This window comes from Panicum hallii, chromosome 1, assembly GCF_002211085.1.
Source record: "Panicum hallii strain FIL2 chromosome 1, PHallii_v3.1, whole genome shotgun sequence".
In the NCBI taxonomy this organism is placed as follows: Eukaryota; Viridiplantae; Streptophyta; class Magnoliopsida; order Poales; family Poaceae; genus Panicum; species Panicum hallii.
In genome coordinates, this window is record NC_038042.1 from 3437670 (window position 1) to 3456940 (window position 19271).

At 46.0% G+C, this 19271-nt stretch overlaps 5 protein-coding genes and 1 long non-coding RNA gene across 7 annotated transcripts; 3 read left to right on the plus strand and 3 right to left on the minus strand.

The window, feature by feature from the left end:
- Positions 1-220: 220 nt before the first annotated feature.
- LOC112893504 (ribonuclease H2 subunit C) lies at positions 221-2014 on the minus strand. Of its 2 annotated transcripts, none has more exons than XM_025960883.1 (4): positions 1764-2014; positions 1588-1680; positions 828-922; positions 221-621 (listed from the first exon to the last, which is right to left on the minus strand). In XM_025960883.1, exons 1-4 carry the CDS (start codon positions 1924-1926, stop codon positions 556-558), a joined length of 417 nt encoding a protein of 138 aa, XP_025816668.1. In that variant the 5' UTR covers positions 1927-2014; the 3' UTR covers positions 221-555. The 2 variants fall into 2 exon arrangements, with proteins under 2 accessions (XP_025816668.1, XP_025816659.1); XM_025960874.1 differs by having other exon boundaries at positions 828-1003; positions 1764-2005.
- An 816-nt stretch (positions 2015-2830) lies between these two features.
- Positions 2831-4989, plus strand: LOC112875970. The gene is made up of 2 exons (XR_003225241.1): positions 2831-3299; positions 4696-4989. It is a non-coding gene; the product is annotated as an uncharacterized LOC112875970 (long non-coding RNA).
- A 163-nt stretch (positions 4990-5152) lies between these two features.
- LOC112875959 lies at positions 5153-8298 on the minus strand. Its single transcript, XM_025939976.1, has 7 exons — positions 7781-8298; positions 7441-7500; positions 6918-7166; positions 6671-6747; positions 6102-6178; positions 5874-6006; positions 5153-5801 (listed from the first exon to the last, which is right to left on the minus strand). Exons 1-7 carry the CDS (start codon positions 8220-8222, stop codon positions 5646-5648), a joined length of 1194 nt encoding a protein of 397 aa, XP_025795761.1. The 5' UTR covers positions 8223-8298; the 3' UTR covers positions 5153-5645.
- A 762-nt stretch (positions 8299-9060) lies between these two features.
- LOC112878978 lies at positions 9061-10657 on the plus strand. Its single transcript, XM_025943273.1, has 2 exons — positions 9061-9910; positions 10349-10657. Exons 1-2 carry the CDS (start codon positions 9219-9221, stop codon positions 10389-10391), a joined length of 735 nt encoding a protein of 244 aa, XP_025799058.1. The 5' UTR covers positions 9061-9218; the 3' UTR covers positions 10392-10657.
- Positions 10658-12065: 1408 nt separating this feature from the next.
- LOC112878979 (60S ribosomal protein L27a-2-like) lies at positions 12066-12737 on the minus strand. Its single transcript, XM_025943274.1, has one exon. It carries the CDS (start codon positions 12653-12655, stop codon positions 12212-12214), a length of 444 nt encoding a protein of 147 aa, XP_025799059.1. The 5' UTR covers positions 12656-12737; the 3' UTR covers positions 12066-12211.
- A 1375-nt stretch (positions 12738-14112) lies between these two features.
- On the plus strand, positions 14113-18848 carry LOC112878750 (phosphoglycerate kinase, cytosolic). Its single transcript, XM_025942963.1, has 7 exons — positions 14113-14266; positions 14375-14575; positions 15729-15806; positions 15890-16150; positions 17641-17958; positions 18162-18320; positions 18410-18848. Exons 2-7 carry the CDS (start codon positions 14381-14383, stop codon positions 18605-18607), a joined length of 1209 nt encoding a protein of 402 aa, XP_025798748.1. The 5' UTR covers positions 14113-14266; positions 14375-14380; the 3' UTR covers positions 18608-18848.
- The last annotated feature ends 423 nt before the right edge of the window (positions 18849-19271 follow it).

Below are 19271 nucleotides of genomic sequence, written 5' to 3' on the forward strand. Positions count from 1 at the left end.
ACCGCAATCCATCAGTGGTCAAGCTATAAGAAATTCCAGTGCAATTCCACTGCATCAGTGCTACTCAGGTCGTGATAGAGTTGATTACTGAAAGGTTTGGTAAAATGCATACGGATGCATGTTTATTTGACATTTACAAATCTGTTTCTTCAGGATTCAAAAAGATTTTTGATTCTTTGAAATCTTTATCTGCAATCATATCATTAAGACAGACAAAGGCAACACAACACTGTCGCACTTTCACAGCATCACAGATAATTGATACTTCAATGTCTGTATTGCAGAAATGAACATAATACTTCCAGGCTTCCAGCAATCCAGCTCCCAGTCTACATTACCCCAAGCATTATCGTGCTACTGAAGGCGGATCTCCTGAAGCAGAGTACAGGTTAACCCTAGTGGATGCGCTGAAAAGTATGCTACTTGTTAGACAGGTAGATACTTGTTAGAATGGTTCGCCAAGCCGAGATTACATTGAGTAGACCCCCCCCCCCCCAACCACCCCGGTGCCACAGTTACATCATACGGGAAAATCATAATCAGCATACAATGAAGCTAGCTGTCCTGATTCTGCATTGCTGACATGTTAGCCAGCTCTTCAGCTGTCACTGGTTTGTGCATCTGTATGAACAGGAAGCCAAAATTAGGATCGTGTCTGTCAGTTTGTGTGATGACATTTCAGCTGTTTTAGTGATTAGCTCTGATGGCCTACTGCATATGCCATGCCTAAACACAGGCAGTAGAGACAGACAAACGAATTTACATAATGTATATCAAGTGGACAAGAAACAGAATGATGTATCTCAGGTAAAAAAAATAATACTCACCGCATTTGCAACAGTTAGCCAATGAAAGCACCTTGGGAGGGAATCCTCTGCTGATGGTGTGGTGTCATGATTCCAGTAGGTTATGTTCTGGAATTCTGCACGTGATACAAAATTACTCACTTCACCTTCTGAATTCTGTGCATCCTTTCCTCTACTCTTCTTCTCCAATACATAGCCTAGAGAGAATATTCAAAGCATTACAAACTCGATCAAACTACTGAAGGACTTCTGTCAAATTCACAATTTCTATCGATGATCTGGAACAGCAGATCATGACCACCGATCGCCAGACAATTTAACATTTCTACCAACAAGCCAGGAGGCCATATTTCAGATATAAAAAAGGGACCATACCACCATTCAGCAAACACTTCTGCAGTCAAATTCAAACTGAAACTTCAGGTTTTGTTGCAAAGGTTTCCTTCACAGTGTTTGGCATGCATTTGAGTCGCAATTCAATTCTTATTAGAACAATTTACTTTACCATACTCTTTTAGGACTGCTAGAAGTTCAAAAGTTGCACAGAAAGCTTCAATACTATCAGTGTCACACACAACAATTCCTCCAGTCTACCTAAAAGGAGTGCAATATGGGTGCAGCCAGTCACAATTTCACAGATTCTATACCACTTTATCATCAGACTATAATTCAATCCAATTGCTATGAAATCTACGAAAAGTCCCTAAAGCTTCCAAATTGATGATAAATCCACACATCTTGTCAGATTAGATGAAAGCAGAAGCAACGAACTGAGCCTCACCTCTGTAGCCATCCGGGAGTGCGAGAGTAGCGCCCTGCAGCTTCCTCCCGCGGAAGAAGGCCTCCTCCACCCTCACCCCCTCCACCTCCACACCTGCACGCCCCACACGCCCACACCAACACTTCAACCAAATGGAAGGGGAAAAAGGAAACGAGGTTCGACTCGGTGGCACGGACCTGTGCTCCTAGGCTTGAAGTAGTCGGAGACGGGGGCGCCGCCGTTCTGCCTGATGCCGCAGGGCAGGAGGTGCGCCCCGCCAAGGTCAGTGGCCGCAGGGGAGAGGTCGACGGTGGCCGTGATGCCGCCGGCGGCGGCGGCAGGAGGGGTCGCGTGCTCCATTTTCGGTTCGGTGTTTAGACGTGTGCGGGCCGACGAGGAGATCGAGCTCGGTGTCTGACTATCTACGGCCCGCAACAGTTCTCGCAGGCCGAGGAGCGAATTGTTCAGACTTTTTCTTTCTCTCTTTTTTTTTGTTCTCGTCATCTCATGGTACTCCGTATCTTTTCGTGTAGACTTTTGTGATAAAAAATCATTTACAAAATCCACAATTTCGCACCGAAATGAGATTGAACTTCGTCCGAGATCTCGTAGAAACAGGGTGATGCCAATAATTTGGATAGGGTCAAAAACTCATCTGCCAAGGTGCATGGTGAGAAGTGAGAACATAACTAAGTAAAAATTCGACCGGGGTTGGTACGAGTGCAGTCCCAATCATCCAACTTAGCTGGTTTTCGTAGCATTAAATACGTTGGCATATAAGAAAAAGATGATGTTGCATGAGAATTAATAAAATGAAATAAAAAAAATATGAAGAAACTATTTCTCATGCAAGGAACTATATCTATAAGAAAATCAAGATAGAAGAAGAGGGGATAGGGGGAAGAAAGAGAAGAGATGTGATTGGATAGCAATTTATTTTGAAGAAACCATTCATTAAGAATATAGTTTCTATATGTAGTGTTTGTGTAATATGGCAAGTATAGAAACTGCTGGCTAAGATTACCCCGACGACCCCATTGTTTTTTACTAAGAGGAAGCAACCAACTTCATGATCGAGAAGTGAGAACATAGCTCGTAGCTCCAGCTGTTTTGTGTTTCATACCTTTAAACATCATTCAATATACCGGTTTCGAATTCAAATTCAAACACAATTCGGAAGCAAAGTGTGTCTCCTCAGAACAGAAAAGCAAAGCAACCTGAACTGAAGAGCATGAAGATAACATCAAATTAAATGTGTCCAATATTCAGAATTGAAAACAAAGGACATATCCAGAGACAAAAGCAGTGACAGGTGGCTTCAATTTCTTCCAAAAAAAAAACCTTATATGCATCACCACGACATTATTTCCATTCCATCCAGATCCACGACTTAACTGCAAGATCACACACAATTCAAGCAACCTCCTGTAGTCCTGTTACCATCACTACAGGGTAGCATTATTGCTGCTGCTCCCTGCTCGCGCACTGCCCGGCCTTCTTCCACCGCCGCTCCAGGCGAGCACGGCGGGGGGTAGCAGAAAGGGCACTTGGCCTCGCACTCGCTGTGCGTGCAGTAGCATCGCGGCGCCGGCTGCTCCAGCGCGCAGCAAAAGCAGGGCTCGCTCTCCACGCAATTCAACCCTTTGTAGACGCACATCACCAGCTTGATCTTGCTCTCGTCGACCGGCGAGGTCGAGTTGGCCGTGCTCGAACTAGGGCATGGGGGCTGGGAGGTAAGATGGCTATTTCTTGGGTAGCTCTTATTAGTTTCATCATCTCCTCCATTGTTGAGCAGCGTGGAGCGCCCTGAAAATTTTGATATATTTGTGCTTCATTATTAATGTGATACTACACGTGGAAGCAAGCAAGTTCGTCCACACAAGCCCGCAAGTAGATTTTTTTGTTTTCCCCGAAAAAAAATCTATTCGAGGGCTCAAGGACGAACTTCTTAGCATGGAGAGGCTGTCTTTGGTACTCCATCCATTTATGTATCATTTTGATTTTTCTACATTCATAGATTTTGCTACGTATCTAGATATACATTATATCAAAGTACGAATCTAAAAATATCAAAGCGATCTATATTTTGGACCGGAGGAAGCGTGAGGAGACAAGAACGCTTTATATGACTTACCTTGTATGCACGGGGAGAGGCGTCCAAAGAGCAAGACTAGCAAGGTAGTCATCACACACACTCTACCACCACCATAGCTACTCCTCATATTGGATATTTTTACCTATAGTTCTACGAACGTCTGAACTTTGTGAGAGTCAGATTAGACCATATGAAATGAGGCTTCGAACCTTGATATATATAGACACTACTCGGCAAAAGATAGAAAAATCCAACTAAACCGATGGTGAGATATGCTGGCGAACACTTGGAGAGGCATCGGACAAATGTGGAGAACATGAAAGCTACACGTTTGTTATTTGTGGATATTGCAGTATATATATGATCAATATCAAAGATATGTTAAATAATTGGTAGAATAATATGTTAGATATTTTAGATAATATGTAGAATGATATATTGATGTACTGTGCGTATACATTAATTGTTTGGGAGATTGCAAGATTTTAAAATTTAGCAAGCAAAATTCAGCGGAACACACGAATCCAAATTCGTCGATTTTATCTGAGAGGTCTAATAAGCAGGCCTCGGCATGCACATATGAATGATCGAACACTATTATTTCCGGCCAAATTCGACGATTTTAAGGTTGTATCAGTACAAGGTGTCATTGATCGATAGATGCAGCGACGACGGCCGGCCTTCCGCCGCCGTCTCAGGTGGGCAGCGGGGATTGCAGACAGGGCACTTGGCCCTGCACTCGCCGGCGGTGCAGTAACACTGTGGCTCCTGCTGCGCCTGGCAGCAGTAGCAGGGCTCTTCATCCCCACACTGCAGGGCGCCTTTGTAGGTGCAGAACACCAGCGTTAGCTCGCTCTCGTCATCCATGGTAGAGTTGACGGAGCCAGCGTCGTTATGGCACGGGCCGGTACCGGTAGTAAGAGGCTAGTGGGGCTCTTCCTGCTTCCTCTACCACCATCCTCGAGCAACAGAGAACGACCTGACATTTTAAGCTTATTGCTTCATGTTTATATATACTTACACTCCACACCCAGCGCGAGGCATCCGAAGAGGAAAACAAGCGAGACGGTCACCACACGCGCTCCGCTGCCGCTCCTCGTATTGGATCTTGGTCTACCTTAGCTCCAGCAACACCTGAACTTGTGTGAGATTCATATTAGAAAAATGGAACTGGCTCCCGAATGGCTGTATATGTAAGAGGCCCAAAGACATTTTATTATATTATAATGGGACATGTTTAGCATAACTGAAAAAAAATGACACGCTTTATTAGGGGACACGACAGCTCAGTTGTATATCTTGGAGCAATATATGTTGCATATCGTCAAGACATGTGCTGTATTGAAAACATACGATCTATCTTCGAGATATATGCTGTATAATTTGGAGAATATAAACAATTAACTGTAGTGGTTCACATATGCGGTGATCTTTCGAGATATGCTGCACAATTAATTCTTATGGATGGTCATCAATAACATGCATGGCCAATCAGCCAGATACTGTACGTACATTATTATTATTATTATTGAGATTGCAGAATCATACAAGTGTTTAGCAACAATCCAAATGCCAGATTGCTGTTGGCCTCCTTTTCCAAATGTACCCTCGGTTTGTTATTGGAAGGGCACAATCCTGACTACTGTTTTTCTCTGCTTCTCTGTTCAGCAATTTCTAATCCTACCTATATTCATATATCCATCAAGAATCAATATATCCTATACATTTATTATATCTGCCATATACTAGTCACATACTGAAATGGACTTTTGAGTTCCTTCAAATCTCTAATGTATCAGTTGATCTCGTTGGCCCCTCAGATGCTTTAGCCTCCCTTCCCCACATTGAGGATTGCACGCCTTGCTTTTGTTTCAACATGCACCAACCTATCCTCCAAGGTCATCAAAAGATGAAACTGTGACTGCATTTCGTGTAAGCTGTCGAGGAACCTTGGTTAATAGGAACATATGATCAGTTTGTTGAGTTATCTGTCAGAGGCGATGGTTTCTTCTATCCTTCTTATTACAATGCTGAGGCTATGTCCTTCTTCCAGTGCTTTGACCGCTGCTCTATGAGCTTTCTTGTGCCACTTCAAAAGGTTATAAGATTGCATGACTGACCAACGAGCTCGGTTTGCCATCTGATAAGCAGTAAACAAGTACTAAGTATTCAAGAATCAGGTAAGATGTAGTAACAGCAGAGGAATACAAACCTGTGCAACAGAAAGCGGCGGGTTCAGTAGAATACATAAACTCCTGAACAAATTCTCATCATTCTCTCCGCCTTCTGCCTCCCCATAAACAAGTGCTTCAGCAGCGATTCCGGCAAACAGAATCATGGAGTACCTGCAATTTTATGCCCGCTTAAGAAAAGTCAAATGTTGCATGAGAACTTCAAGTCCCAATATTCAAATATATGAGTATATGGCCCATCTATGTACCTATCAAATACTGTACTTGATAGATGTCCCTCAGCAAGTTCTTTTTCCATCTTTTCATCCCAGAATTGAGTCCCTGCCTGCAGAGGTATGGAATCACCATGAGTCCATGAGAGCGTTATAATGTGTGTCGTGTGATATCTATATGAAAGGCATGAGGTGATAAAGGCAAAAGGAAATGGCGGCATAGCTGAGTTAAGAAGAAAAAGGAATGCGCCACATGTGTACAATATAAAATCTAATAATCTACTACAAGTAATAAGGCGAACCAAATAAAAACAAGAGAACAGTATTTATTCGGAAAAGATACAGAATCTTATTCATCACAATTTCAACACTAGATGCTTCTGTTTTTAATTCACTAGTTGTCAGAACCTTGATAATGCACTGCAGATTACAAACATCTGCAGAACAGAAAAGGCCTCATGCACAAATTCATATTAAGGTGTAGCCCTGAAAAAGGTGCAGTGAAGTTTTGAAGTGACAGAAATTACACTGATTCACTGGATAATAGACAAAATGCCAAGCACGATAGATAGATAGCCAAGGATTGAAAGTAACAATGGATGTACCTGTCCCTGAATGCCCATTCGCAATGCCACAAATGGATCCAAAATGACTCCTCGTATCGGGCAACCCATTAGATAGGCTACACATAAGTTCAATTTAGTAAGGAACATTGCCAACATTGAATCTCTGAAGCCAGATAAATCACAAATTACACGTTGATTAACTTATATAGTAAAAACTACTATCATGAAAGGGGCAGCAATTAGAAGAACATGGGGCAACAAACAGGTAGGGAAAGGTAAGCCATACCAGTAAGAAGATGGCCTGCTTCATGTACAAGTATTCGGCGCTTAAATGGAGGCCAGAAAGATGAGATTTGCGCGAGACAAGTACCACCAAGAAAGATTGCATCAGTTGTTGCTAATGCCAATACAGCACCCAATTTAGGCCTTAGATCAATCCCTTGAGTTAGTAGAAAAGATACACCTCCAAGAAATCCAACAAGAACGTATGGAGAACTTCCCGAAAGACCCCATTTTTTTGGTGCAAGTTTTGCAGCTGAAGAAATTAATAAACAAAAAGATTAAACCTTTATACCCTCGCGATTTTAAGTCACAATAGATGAGCTAACCTTTGAAACAGCTCTATCAGCTTGTTCTGATTTCTGACTATATTTTGCTAAAGAGTGTTTCAGTCGAGTTTTCCAATTTTAGAAGAAAAAACAAAGTGCAGTATGAACATCCTGCCATGCTGTAAATGGTAACACCAAGCATGCAATCTTTGTTTGAAGGATGATACAGTAGAAGAGAGGGGATACTGTCTCAATCCTTACCTTCCAATCCTGTCATCTCCTTTAAAACTGTTGGTGTCACTTCTCTTGGTCCTTCTAGAACTGCAGCAAATAAAATGCAACACTGTCAATCAGAATGGCAGTCTCAATGAGATGACAGCATCTCTATGACACTGTAAATGTCAACTGATAAACCGTAAGCCAAGCTCAAATCATGAGGCCATTCCTTCAATCATACAAGTCACTAGTCAGTACACCAACCGAATCACCACTTGTCAAATCCTACAATCCCATTTCACAAACAACTAAAAATTTAACTTAATTCGACGCCAAGTTTAGACTGCGAAGGCAATGCCCAATTGCGTCCCAGGTCCCAACTCACCGATGTTCTTGCACTTGCCGAAGTTGGCGAGGACCCCGCGGTCGACGAGGAACTGGTAGGCCCGGCCGACGAGCCGCATGTCGTCGGCGTCGATGCAGGCGTCGAGCACCTCCCAGTCCCGGCCCGGCGGCACGGGCACCGCGACGACCTGCGTTGCCGCGGTCCCCGCCGCAGCCGCCGCAGGCTCCACGGACTGCAGGAAGCGGAGCGCGCGCGAGAGGTCCTTCCTCCGGACGGCGTCCTCGAACTCCCGCCACTCCTCCGCGGCGCCCGCCTCGTCCTCGAACTCGCGCCACTCCTTGACGGAGCCCGCCCGGAGGCGGGGCCCGCGGAGCGGGGGGGAGCACGGGGAGCGGAGGAAGCGGTTGGGCAAGCAAGAGGTGCGGGCGGAGGCCGAGGCCGAGGCGAGGGGCAAGTGGGGAGAGGCCGTCGGCGTCGCCATTGGTGCGGTCGCGGAGAGCGAAGGGGTTGGGTGCTCGTCGTGGAGGCGTCCGCGTCCACTGACGGCGAGGGGCGCCGCTTGTTCACTTGGGCTGGATCTTGTTGGGCTTCTGGTCTAATGTTTTGGGCCGGGGCATATTTCCAGTCCAGAGTCAGTCCAACGTTTAAATTCAGTCCAACGTTTAAATTCAGATGGATTTTTGCCATGACGACACCCACTGATCAAATTTAGTTCGTTTTCCCTATGTATCGAAGTACAAAGACCAACAGCTGGGCAGAGTGTAATTCTAGAGCATCTCCAGCAGATTACTCATCTCTTATACTTTATATATTTTCTCTCTGCATCACCAATAATATTTTTTAAAATTTTTAGCGGTCAGTGCTATAGCAGTTTACTCAATAGGTAGGGTGGAGGAAGAAATTCCCGGCATTCGAGTAAAAGCAATGTGTATTTTGGCGATCACCAAAAATATTTTGGTATTAACGATAGAATTGGTAATCTGCTGGAGCACCTCCTATTAGTAAAAGGCTAGATTATTTATATTGAGGAGAGAGATGAGTAATTTGCTTGAGATGCTCGGTGAGCTCAAAGGTTGGAAGAAAAAAGAACTAAACTGGAATTTGACATGGGTACGCAAGATTTGCAACTAATTTGCCCCGCCTCACCTACCCCAACGCAGAATTTGCAACCAATTTGCCCCGCGTTCAGAACCTACCGCAGCTGACACGCGCCCCCCACCAACCCACATCGCGGTTTGCCCGTCCCGGCTGCATCCATCAACTTGTGTGTTTGTTCGAGATGAGGATAATTGACTTCTTCAACCTACTGCTTGTGCGCCATTCTAACCCGTGGCGTAATCACGAAGCATTGTTAGTCCCGGCGGAGTCAAATCATTTCAGAACAGGAGCAAAGTAAGCCGTAGCCACTCCACTCTCAATTTCTCCAAGCCTCCAATAGTTTCAGCTAGCTGTTCAAACCCAACTCCGGTAGTCCGGTATGATGTCGGCGGCGGCCAGTCCTGACGAGAATCCGGTTCAGCAAGCACCGCCCCACGTCGGTGTCCCTCCCATCGAGGGTCCGGCTCATGCCGTGGCCCCCAACCCCGGCGGCCGCCGCCCTGACGAGAGACCGATTCAGCAAGCCCCCCACGCCGTCGTCGCTCTGGAGGAGAGTTCGGGTCAGCAAAGCCCCAACTCCAGCGGCCGTCGCCCGTCCCAGGAGGCAAGGGACGGCGACCGGCGTGACGAGGGTCCGGATCGGCGGCTTTCCCCCACCACCGGCAGCAGCCCTCGTCCAGCCCAGCGTCGTCCTCCAGGGGACGGTCACGGTCTCGGTAGCCTCTCGTGGCTCGAATTCTTTGGCTTCCTCTTCCTGTCCTACAACAGCGGCATGGCGGTGTACCAGTCGTGGGGGGACGTCGCCGCCATCTCGGTGGTAGCTTTCATGTTCGTCAACATCGCCAGCCTCGTCGTGTGCCTCAAGCTGTTCCAGGCAGCGCCGCCCAATTCGACGGGGAGGAACAGGCTCAGGGCGTCCGCCTGGCTCCTCACCATGTCGCTCACTTTCGGGTATGTGTACCAGGTCATCGGGACTGCCACCAGGCCCACGCTGCAGGTGGCGCTGCTGCAGTGGGCGATGCCTGCAGCGACCGGAATCGCTGTGTTCATCCTCTTCTGCCAAGAGGACAGGTAAAACCATGGCATAAAACTGTTGCAGTGTTTCTGCTAGAATCCTAGAGAACTCACGCAATCACATTGATAAACTGTGCTATCATCTGGCACACTTGATTGTGATGTGGGGTTTTGTTTCCTTTTAATTTTCAGCAGCTGTCTAGCATTGTTCACCCTACCTGCCGTAAATTTTGGAGTCGTGTCTTTAATTTACCCGCGGATGCTTAGAAAGAACTGGCCAGTAAATATGAATCTGGCTCATTTTTATGCTCTTGCCGAGTTTGCAATTTGTTTGTACAATGTGCATTGGCCTCCAAGGTAAAAGCACACAAACACAGCAACAAAAGGGTGCAAATACTAGTAACATGACACCATTAGTTTCTTTAAGGGGTTAGTGCAGGACTCCTGCGAATCTATAGTAACTCTGTGTTGTGCACTTGTGCCGTGCCTTTACAGATCTGCCCCACCTCTGGCGGAAGAGCTGCTAGATGTGGTGTAGATGGAGCAGGAGTAACCGGATCACATGTGCAGCCCCTGGCACCCGCGCTTCGGCCTCCTCTTCCCCGCGACGAAGAACATCGCAATGTTGAGAACTTGCTCGGGAGATGAGAGTCATTATCTTCCACGGTTTTGTTTAGTTGCTGTGCACCTTTCGTCTGTACATGGCTTGCGCAAACAGTGAGATGCAACGGTGGCTCGTTGTCTTGAGTGCCAGACGCAAGGCTATCAAAGGAACTCCCACGTCTGGGATTGATCTTCAGTTCATCTTTTGTAGCGCACCTGATAGTGTTTGTGTTTGGTTGCACAATTCATGGGCTGGTTACTCCACACAGCAGAACATTTGTGCTATATTTCCGCCCATCACTCAGGTATGCGTTACATTTGTGCTGGCAATAGGTCGATGTAGGAATAGGAGAAACTTAAATACCATACGATCCAAATGACGACATAGCTAGGTACTGTAGGATTTAAGGATGCATCTGCCTCATTTCGACATAAAGCAACCTATTTTTCGAAGAAAAAAATATATGTGCTAGCTGTTTTCATTTTAATTTACTGAATTACAATGTTCCCGGAAATAGTAAAATCGCCATCCAGATGATTTCAAGAAACAAAGAAAGTATATGTCTGCTGAACCGTATTTCAGTTGTTTTCACGAATCATGGTATTCTAGCTAGGTGTTACCATTTTATGTGTTGAATAGTACCTACTACTATATGGTAAAGCAAAACTTAAAGTCACTTGGGAAGCGGAAATTCCTAGGAACTTGGATACGGACTCTGGTCGCCGAGGACCAACCGCTGACAAGACTTTCGAAGAAGCACCACATGTCATAGAACTATTCAATCTTGCGCTGCACAGAGAGGTCGAGAGGAGTTGAATTTTGCTGGCCAACAATGAGGCTTCTGCGGAATCGACGCAACGCGACAAGTATGAATCAGACTAAGCACCGTTATGCCATACAATGGTGGGTAGGTCAGTATGCCACAAAACTCTGGCACCAACAAATGCGAAAGGAACGGTCTGAATTTCGCAGTTCAAATATTAGCAGTCGAGCCATCAATCTGGGGCACCGGCCCTTTGTTGTGTAAAGGACATAGCAGAACCCAACTGCAGGCAATAGTATAGCCACAAACAAACAGTTGCACAGTCGACACAGGCACACCGCAGCAGAGGAGGCTGTTCTATCCAAAATAACCTTAATCCCTACAGATTGTCTGATGAATGACACAAACAGCCAACACAGTGACAATTGAAAAGGCAGAGAAACAGAGAACTTTCAGAGGGGACTTTGCATCTACGAGCAACAGCATAATCAAAATGCAGCATCATAAACTAAGTATCATGCAAGGGGCAGCCTATGGCAAACAACATGCAAATGACACGCTGCACTGAGCAAAAGAACACACATTGAGGACAGACATGGAAAAAGGAATTCGCAAAGCAACGGCAGTTAGAAGAAAACTACATGTCCTTGAACATTGGCTTTTGTTCCTTGAATCTGAGTCCTATCATCAGGGGAAAAAGAATGCCTGTCCAATACTACAGAGTCAGACGAACACGCATGTGACAACGTTTCTATCAGCAGCACGACAATAAAGCATGAACGTGTATCATAAACACCAACGGAAGTTATGTCGGGAATCACTTATACGGATCAAAGCAGGAGATCTCAGGCAATGATATATCTGAAACATTTCAAGTAAATGAACTGGCATTCGTTACCAAGTGCACAAAACCAGGGTCTCAAAACTCAGGATCCACAACAAATTCAGATGTTCTCTTAGCATAGATAGACGAAACAAGATGTAAAAGGACCTATGCGGTGAGCACGACGGCGCCGCCGGCGGCCTTGATCTTCTTCTCCGCGACCTTGGATATGAGCTTGGCCTTGACGACGATGGGCTTGGGCGGCAGCATCCCCTTGCCGAGCACCTTGAAGTAGCCGAACTGCGTCACGTCCACCAGCGGGGCCTTGTCGGCGCCGGCCGCCGCCTCCGCGGCCTTGTCGGCGGGCACCATCGACCAGAGCCGCTCGACGTTGACCGACGGGCAGTAGAACTTGTTGCGGAGCTTGTGGAAGTAGCGCATGCCCACCTTGCCGAAGTACCCCGGGTGGTACTTGTCGAAGAGGATGCGGTGGTGGTGCATGCCACCGGCGTTACCGCGGCCTCCCGGATGCTTCCGGTGCTTGCCGATGCGGCCGTGCCCCGCGGACACGTGGCCGCGCTTCTTCCGGTTCTTCTTCAGGCTCGTCGTCATCTCCGCCGCTCGCCGCCGCCGCCGCCGGGTGCTGGTGTTGGAAGGGGAGGAGGCGTGGTGGGAGGAAACCCTAGGTGAGGGGAGATGTTATCTTTCTTATAAGGCGGGTGCGTGGCGTGGCCGCCGTCGGATGGGGGAGGTGGCGGATCTGGAACAGTTAGATTGGATGGGCCATGGACAGTGCTTCCTGCTAGGGTTTTTCCTTGGGCTGCAACTGTATAGACTATGGGCTGGGCCTTTTTCCTCCGAACTTGTTGGGTTAGCTGTTAGGCCCTCTAAAAAAAACTGTTAGGCCCTCCTGTCTGGCCCGAATGTTTTGGGCTGTGGGTTGGCGAAGCAGCCTTCTGGACTTCTGGAAGACTACTGGAACTTAAACGATGGGCTGTCTGGCTCATGCAAAAGAGAAGTAAGAGAGAGAAGAAAAACGTACAACCTTGCTAAGTTCAGGGTCTATTTGGCTGGCACGCGGATTGCCACCAATAAGATTAGACTCATGCATAATAAAAGTTGTATCACGACTAGCTTTGTGGGCAAATGCCGACCAAACACCCACTTGAGCTGCTTCTCAGGCTTTTCTGATACATGTTTCGAGCGTGAGCCGATGTTTTGCTCGCCACAACAACAATAGCTTGCTAGCATTATTCGGGGTTTTGCACAAAAACTTATTCAACATAGCACGAAAAAAGTATAAAAAAACTTAGCACTGCAAAAGGACTAGCTCTTGGAACGAGTTCATTTCTAGTACTGCAGAGGATGCTCGTCTGAAAACATTACTTATTGTCGTGCGAATAATACATGGCATCAAGCCATCAACCATCAAGCAAACTGGTCCCTGCCGTACCGCCTTTTCGCGATGCCAAAGGTGCTCACCCGTCAGCCTCACAAAACAGATAGCCCGGGCGAGCAGTGGCCTAACAGCGCCGCCGACGAACTATGCCGCACCGGAGAAGGATTGTGGCTGCCGATGGTCGACGAACTCGGCAGCTCGACTTCCGTGTCGACGAGGCGGGACATGCGAATCCGATCCGATCCCACGGGCCCCAGCGCAGGGGGCAGCAGCCAGTTTGCGCCAAATCAATGGTCCCACCCTCACGGCCTCCTCATCCAGCTCGCCGGCGGCCCACGGGCGAGAACGAGAGGCCACCCAAGACCCAACCCATCTGGATTCTGGCCTTTTGCCTTTCCAGTTCCACGCATCGGCGGTCTCCCTTCCAGAACCTTCTTCCTTTCCGCCGCGTGACCCCCCCCCCCCCCCTCTCCCGTTCCAAAACCGTCGAATCCACGCCGTCCGTCCCCAATCCGCGGGCCCAGGAGGAAATCCGCAGGCGCCGCGCCCCGCCGCCCCGCTTGGCCTCTTTACCCCCCCGCTCCAAGACACGCCGCGCTCCCACTGCAATACCGGGCCCCCCCTCTCCCGGCCCCACGTGTCACTGGCACACCGCCCCGCACCCGGGCGCCGGATATTCCGTGGCGGCACAAAGCCCACCCTCCTCCTCTATAAAGAAACGGATCACCCCATTCTGATTGGCACAACCAAAGCTCGCCTCGCCACACACCACCGATCTCCTCGTCGCGTTCGCCTCCGATTCGATCCGGTTCTTCCAATCCGCGGTGAGTCGCCCCCTCCGATCGCGAGGCTGCCCCCGGATCCGCCGCCGCCGGGCTCCGGGCTCGAGTCTGACCCCCCGCGGCGTCGGGTTTTTCGGTGCGTGCGTGCAGGGAGTGATGGCCACCAAGAGGAGCGTGGGCACCCTCGGGGAGGCGGATCTGAAGGGGAAGAAGGTGTTCGTGCGCGCCGACCTCAACGTGCCGCTCGACGACGCCCAGAAGATCACCGACGACACCCGCATCCGCGCATCCGTCCCCACCATCAAGTTCCTACTCGAGAAGGGCGCCAAGGTCGTCCTAGCCAGCCACCTGGTGAGTACACTGACCGCCCCCACATGCCTGTGTCACGTACTGTCGTCTCAATGTTTTGATTTTGTACAAACAGAGGTGCTGGTCTGTGGAGGATGGGGATGCGGTGGCATTTAGCATGATCACAGTGCCGAGATTTGGATGTAGGCGATTTGGGATTTAAAATTATGGTTGTGACAGAAAAGTATTGTGCTTACATTTATGGAAGTGCACGAGTGATTAGTTTAGCGGCAGTGGTTAGATATGGGTGTGCCATGATCTCGAGGCAAAGGCAACCAAGTTTTAGTTTGAGATCTATAGTCTATGTTTGGCCAATTGGCCTGCAACGCTGCATACCTGCAACTCTGATCAACTGCCCTTGCTGTAGTTCATTTACTGCTAAAACAGTTGTAGCTATTGCAGTTAAATTTGATGAATGAGCATGCAAACTGCGCTGATATATGCTGATATCCGATATTGGCGCTCTCTGTTTAGTGTTGTTTTCTGATTTTGTGCTTGGCCACTATTCTGGTTGCGATCCCGCGAGATAATCTAGCTAGCAGTTCTACTGATAGCGCCTTTATATTAGAGGATCGGCATGTTCCAACACAGATTGTAGTGCCACCGTTCTGATTTTTCAATAACTCTGTATATTGAAGAATTAACATCATGGAGGGTTGACCATTAGATTGCTATATTGTTTAAGTGGATTGTTTATTCCTCCTTGTCAAATACGTGGGTGTGTCTCGTCACTGTTGCTTTCAGCAAATGCAAGTTCCATTTTTTATAGTAGATCATTGAATGCTGGTTTAGAACCAAAATGTAGCTAGTTAGTTGGAACCAAACCCATTTACAAAATCTATGAGCTTTTTCTGATTCACAAAAGCAGGTCTATCATTAACTTTTTTGCTCTGCTGCAAACATCATTTTCATCAAACTGTATGGGAAATAATGGTGTTATGTCAATCAGATTGAATGATAGTATATTTGAAACCTGATACCCGATGCGCACCAAGATACCCCACTGTTCCTTTTTTTTTTAACTTGATTGACACTAGCATACTGTCATCTTTGTGGTTGTGATACTTTCTATGATCAGTAACATGGCAATCATTTATGTTCAAATGTGGCAAGAAGCATGACTTCTTCTGACGTAATTTGCTGCTGTTATTTCCAGGGCCGTCCAAAAGGTGTCACCCCGAAGTACAGCTTGAAGCCTCTTGTTCCGCGCTTGTCTGAGCTTCTTGGTGTTGATGTATGCTATGATTTGACATTATCTCACTATCTTTTCTGTTGTCTCTTAACTAACTAAGAGCTGCTCTTATTGCGCATATATAGGTGGTGATGGCCAATGATTGCATTGGTGAGGAAGTCGAGAAATTGGCTGCTGCTTTGCCGGAAGGTGGAGTTCTGCTCCTTGAGAATGTCAGATTCTACAAGGAGGAAGAAAAGAATGACCCCGAGTTTGCTAAGAAGCTAGCATCTGTTGCTGACCTTTATGTAAATGATGCTTTTGGCACGGCTCACAGAGCCCATGCTTCAACAGAAGGAGTTACCAAGTTTTTGAAGCCTGCTGTTGCTGGTTTCCTCATGCAGAAGGTGATAAAATCTCAGCCCTGTTCATGATCTGCCTAAATTTGTTTACACACCCTCTCCAGCGTGTGTGAGTAGGGATGTAAATGGTATGGATATTTCCCAACCAACCGTCCAACCGAGAGGGGTGGACATTAATTCGGATAGTTTTTTTGGATATCCGGGTACTGTTCTGGATATTGGATTGGATATCGGATATTCAAATCGGATATCGGATTCGGATATAATATGACCAATATATCCGGTGGATATCGGATATCCGTTCGGATAATCTAGATAGTCAATTCGGATACTAGATTCGGATAGTTGTATTATTCCCAATATATACATTAATAAAAATCTGATTTAATCTTTAAAACTTTATAACTAATTCATTTCTAATCAGAAAAAATATAAAATTAGCACCAAAATTTTTCTAAAAATATAATCTATCTATTGGTACTATATTGGAGTTGAATCTTGTTTATTCCTAGTTCTAGAATTAAACTCGAACTCTGGTAATAATTCAACAATAAAAAGTAGACTTATTCCACCTTTTTTTTTAAAAAAAACTCAATATCATACAATAGTTCGAACTCTAGCAATAATTTGACTGCTTCTACATATTTATGCATGTATGTCAATATCATGTAATTGAGTGCCCAAAATGGTATGTCATCTTTTGTTAATTTGGTTAATCAAGCATGATTTTAGTTTGAATCTGGCCTCCTTGAACAGATGAATTGATTCCAGTGCTTGTGAAGTATCATCAATGTAATAAGTTATAATGCTGTTATTGAGTGTCTCCAATCTAAGCTATATTGCAAGTTAGAATGTCATGTAATCGAATATCTCTCATCTACGTAGTAAGTTAGAAATGTTATGCAACTGTTTGTTAATTTGTTTTGTTAAGCACAATCTAGTTAAAATTTGGACTTGTAGGGTGTTCGATGTTACAACACGTGTGATATGAATAAATGTTGCCTTTACTTGATATCCGAAGAAATATCCGTATCTGATAGTAAGCGCATCCGGTTTGCTCCGTATTCGATACGCATCTATTTGCATTCGTAACCGAAGCAACCCGCATTCATATATGTATCCGAGTCTATTCGTGTTCGAATCCGAATCCGATAGAAAATGTGAAAACAAATACAATATCAGTCGTCCGCATCCGATCCGTTTACATCCCTATGTGTGAGTAAAAAAGAAATGTTTGCCTCCATAATAAGGTCCTGCTCGTGCAAGTAGAAAGGTCTAAAATGTATGTACAATCTATACTCCCTGAAGTTATCTGTAGTTTAAAAATGCTCAGTCTAATAACATCTACTAGCATGCATAATTTACATATAGTTCAGAGGAAGATGCCATTAATTTACATAGATCCCTTATATTTTGAATATATGTTTATTTTGTATCTGTGGTAAGAGATCCTGTTTGTACTTTAAGAAGTCTAGGAGCAAGTTTTTTGTTTTTTGAAGAAAAAGTGGGTTTGACTATAATTTTGATTATCCCAGGAACTTGACTACCTTGTCGGAGCTGTTGCCAACCCAAAGAAGCCATTTGCTGCCATTGTTGGTGGATCCAAGGTCTCAACCAAGATTGGGGTCATTGAGTCTCTGCTGGCAAAGGTTGATATCCTCATTCTTGGCGGTGGTATGATCTACACATTCTACAAGGCACAGGGATATGCTGTTGGAAAGTCTCTTGTGGAGGAAGACAAACTTGAGCTTGCAACCTCACTTATTGAAAAGGCGAAGGCAAAGGGTGTTTCTCTTTTGCTTCCTACTGATATTGTAGTTGCTGACAAGTTTGCACCTGATGCTGAGAGCAAGGTTTGTTCATTTACACATTAAAACCTCCATGGTACTTGCAAAATTTGTACTTTCTGAGATTGGTTGTGAAAACTGTAGTAGTTATTCTACATCTTGTGCGACAAATTATAAATATGAGCAGTTCAGTGTGTATAGCCACGTGGCATGTTAGTAGTTTCATCTAACTTTGATGCTTCCTTTGCTTCCTTGAACATCTTTTACAGATTGTTCCTGCCACTGCTATCCCTGATGATTGGATGGGTCTTGATGTTGGCCCTGATGCCATCAAAACCTTCAATGATGCATTGGACACCACCCAGACTATTATTTGGAACGGTCCGATGGGCGTGTTTGAGTTCGAGAAGTTTGCCGCAGGCACTGATGTAATAGTCTCATACATCAATTGATTTCTGGGTTCTCCTTTTTGTTTGCTTGATTGTATTGGTGTCTTATGCAATTTTTCTTTCTTCAGGCCATTGCGAAGAAGTTGGCTGAGCTTACAACGTCAAAGGGTGTCACTACCATCATTGGCGGTGGTGACTCTGTTGCTGCTGTTGAGAAGGCTGGGCTGGCTGACAAGATGAGCCACATTTCGACCGGTGGTGGTGCGAGCTTGGAGCTGTTGGAAGGCAAGCCGCTCCCAGGTGTCCTTGCCCTCGACGAAGCGTAAGCTACGGAGCTAATTCAGCTGCCCCCGTCAGCCTTCGTGTCATTTTGTTTTGGACCATGGTGTAACATTGCAAAGTTATGGATCTATGGAATTGAGATAGAGGCTTGTCATCGTGTTTTGCTAGATGAGTCGTGAATAAGTTTAGACTTCCTTGCTGGTGCGAGTGAAGTGATCGGAATTCAAAAAATTGGAACTAACAAACTCCCATGGATGTGTATGATATTTTGTTTTGCAGTCTGCATCTCTATGTTGCTGTTGCTTAATTTGTCTGGTGGTGTTGCTAGATGAGTTGACAACATACAGGCATCGCGCCTGCGTGCTAACGGAAAAAAAATTGTTTTATCCTACTAGTGATCGGAACATACGATGAAATTTGCCTCCAGTTCAAGATAAATACTCCTATACTGCTGACATGTCAGCCACGTAAACAAAACACCATTGCAAGACTAGACAAACTGACGAAGGAACGGAACTGCAGTTCATACTTGTATGAACAGCTCTGAATCAAATTCCGACTCACCGAATGCATTCAGAGCAGGTGCGGCAAATCGGAGATCGCGCTGAATCACCATCGGGATCAGAATTACTCACGCCACGTCGGATCGATGGGAGGCCCAAAGCTCTGCTCGCGTCTGAGCTCCGAGCTCGTCATCGACCCTGACAA

Bases quoted from the DNA above. Each gene is read 5' to 3' on its own strand.
- LOC112893504 (XM_025960874.1), bottom strand. From the start codon at position 1,926: ATGGAGCACGCGACCCCTCCTGCCGCCGCCGCCGGCGGCATCACGGCC. The intron at 1,681-1,763 runs GTCCGTGCCACC...TGGGGCGTGCAG, and splicing joins CTTCAAGCCTAGGAGCACAG to GTGTGGAGGTGGAGGGGGTG. The intron at 1,004-1,587 runs GTGAGGCTCAGT...TATTCTCTCTAG, and splicing joins ACTCCCGGATGGCTACAGAG to GCTATGTATTGGAGAAGAAG.
- LOC112875959 (XM_025939976.1), bottom strand. From the start codon at position 8,222: ATGGCGACGCCGACGGCCTCTCCCCACTTGCCCCTCGCCTCGGCCTCG. The intron at 7,167-7,440 runs GTAAGGATTGAG...TAATTTCTTCAG, and splicing joins GGAGATGACAGGATTGGAAG to CTGCAAAACTTGCACCAAAA. The intron at 5,802-5,873 runs GTTTGTATTCCT...ACTGCTTATCAG, and splicing joins CGCCGCTTTCTGTTGCACAG to ATGGCAAACCGAGCTCGTTG.
- LOC112878978 (XM_025943273.1), top strand. From the start codon at position 9,219: ATGATGTCGGCGGCGGCCAGTCCTGACGAGAATCCGGTTCAGCAAGCA. The intron at 9,911-10,348 runs GTAAAACCATGG...GTGCCTTTACAG, and splicing joins CTCTTCTGCCAAGAGGACAG to ATCTGCCCCACCTCTGGCGG.
- LOC112878979 (XM_025943274.1), bottom strand. From the start codon at position 12,655: ATGACGACGAGCCTGAAGAAGAACCGGAAGAAGCGCGGCCACGTGTCC.
- LOC112878750 (XM_025942963.1), top strand. From the start codon at position 14,381: ATGGCCACCAAGAGGAGCGTGGGCACCCTCGGGGAGGCGGATCTGAAG. The intron at 14,576-15,728 runs GTGAGTACACTG...TGTTATTTCCAG, and splicing joins TCGTCCTAGCCAGCCACCTG to GGCCGTCCAAAAGGTGTCAC. The intron at 17,959-18,161 runs GTTTGTTCATTT...CATCTTTTACAG, and splicing joins CACCTGATGCTGAGAGCAAG to ATTGTTCCTGCCACTGCTAT.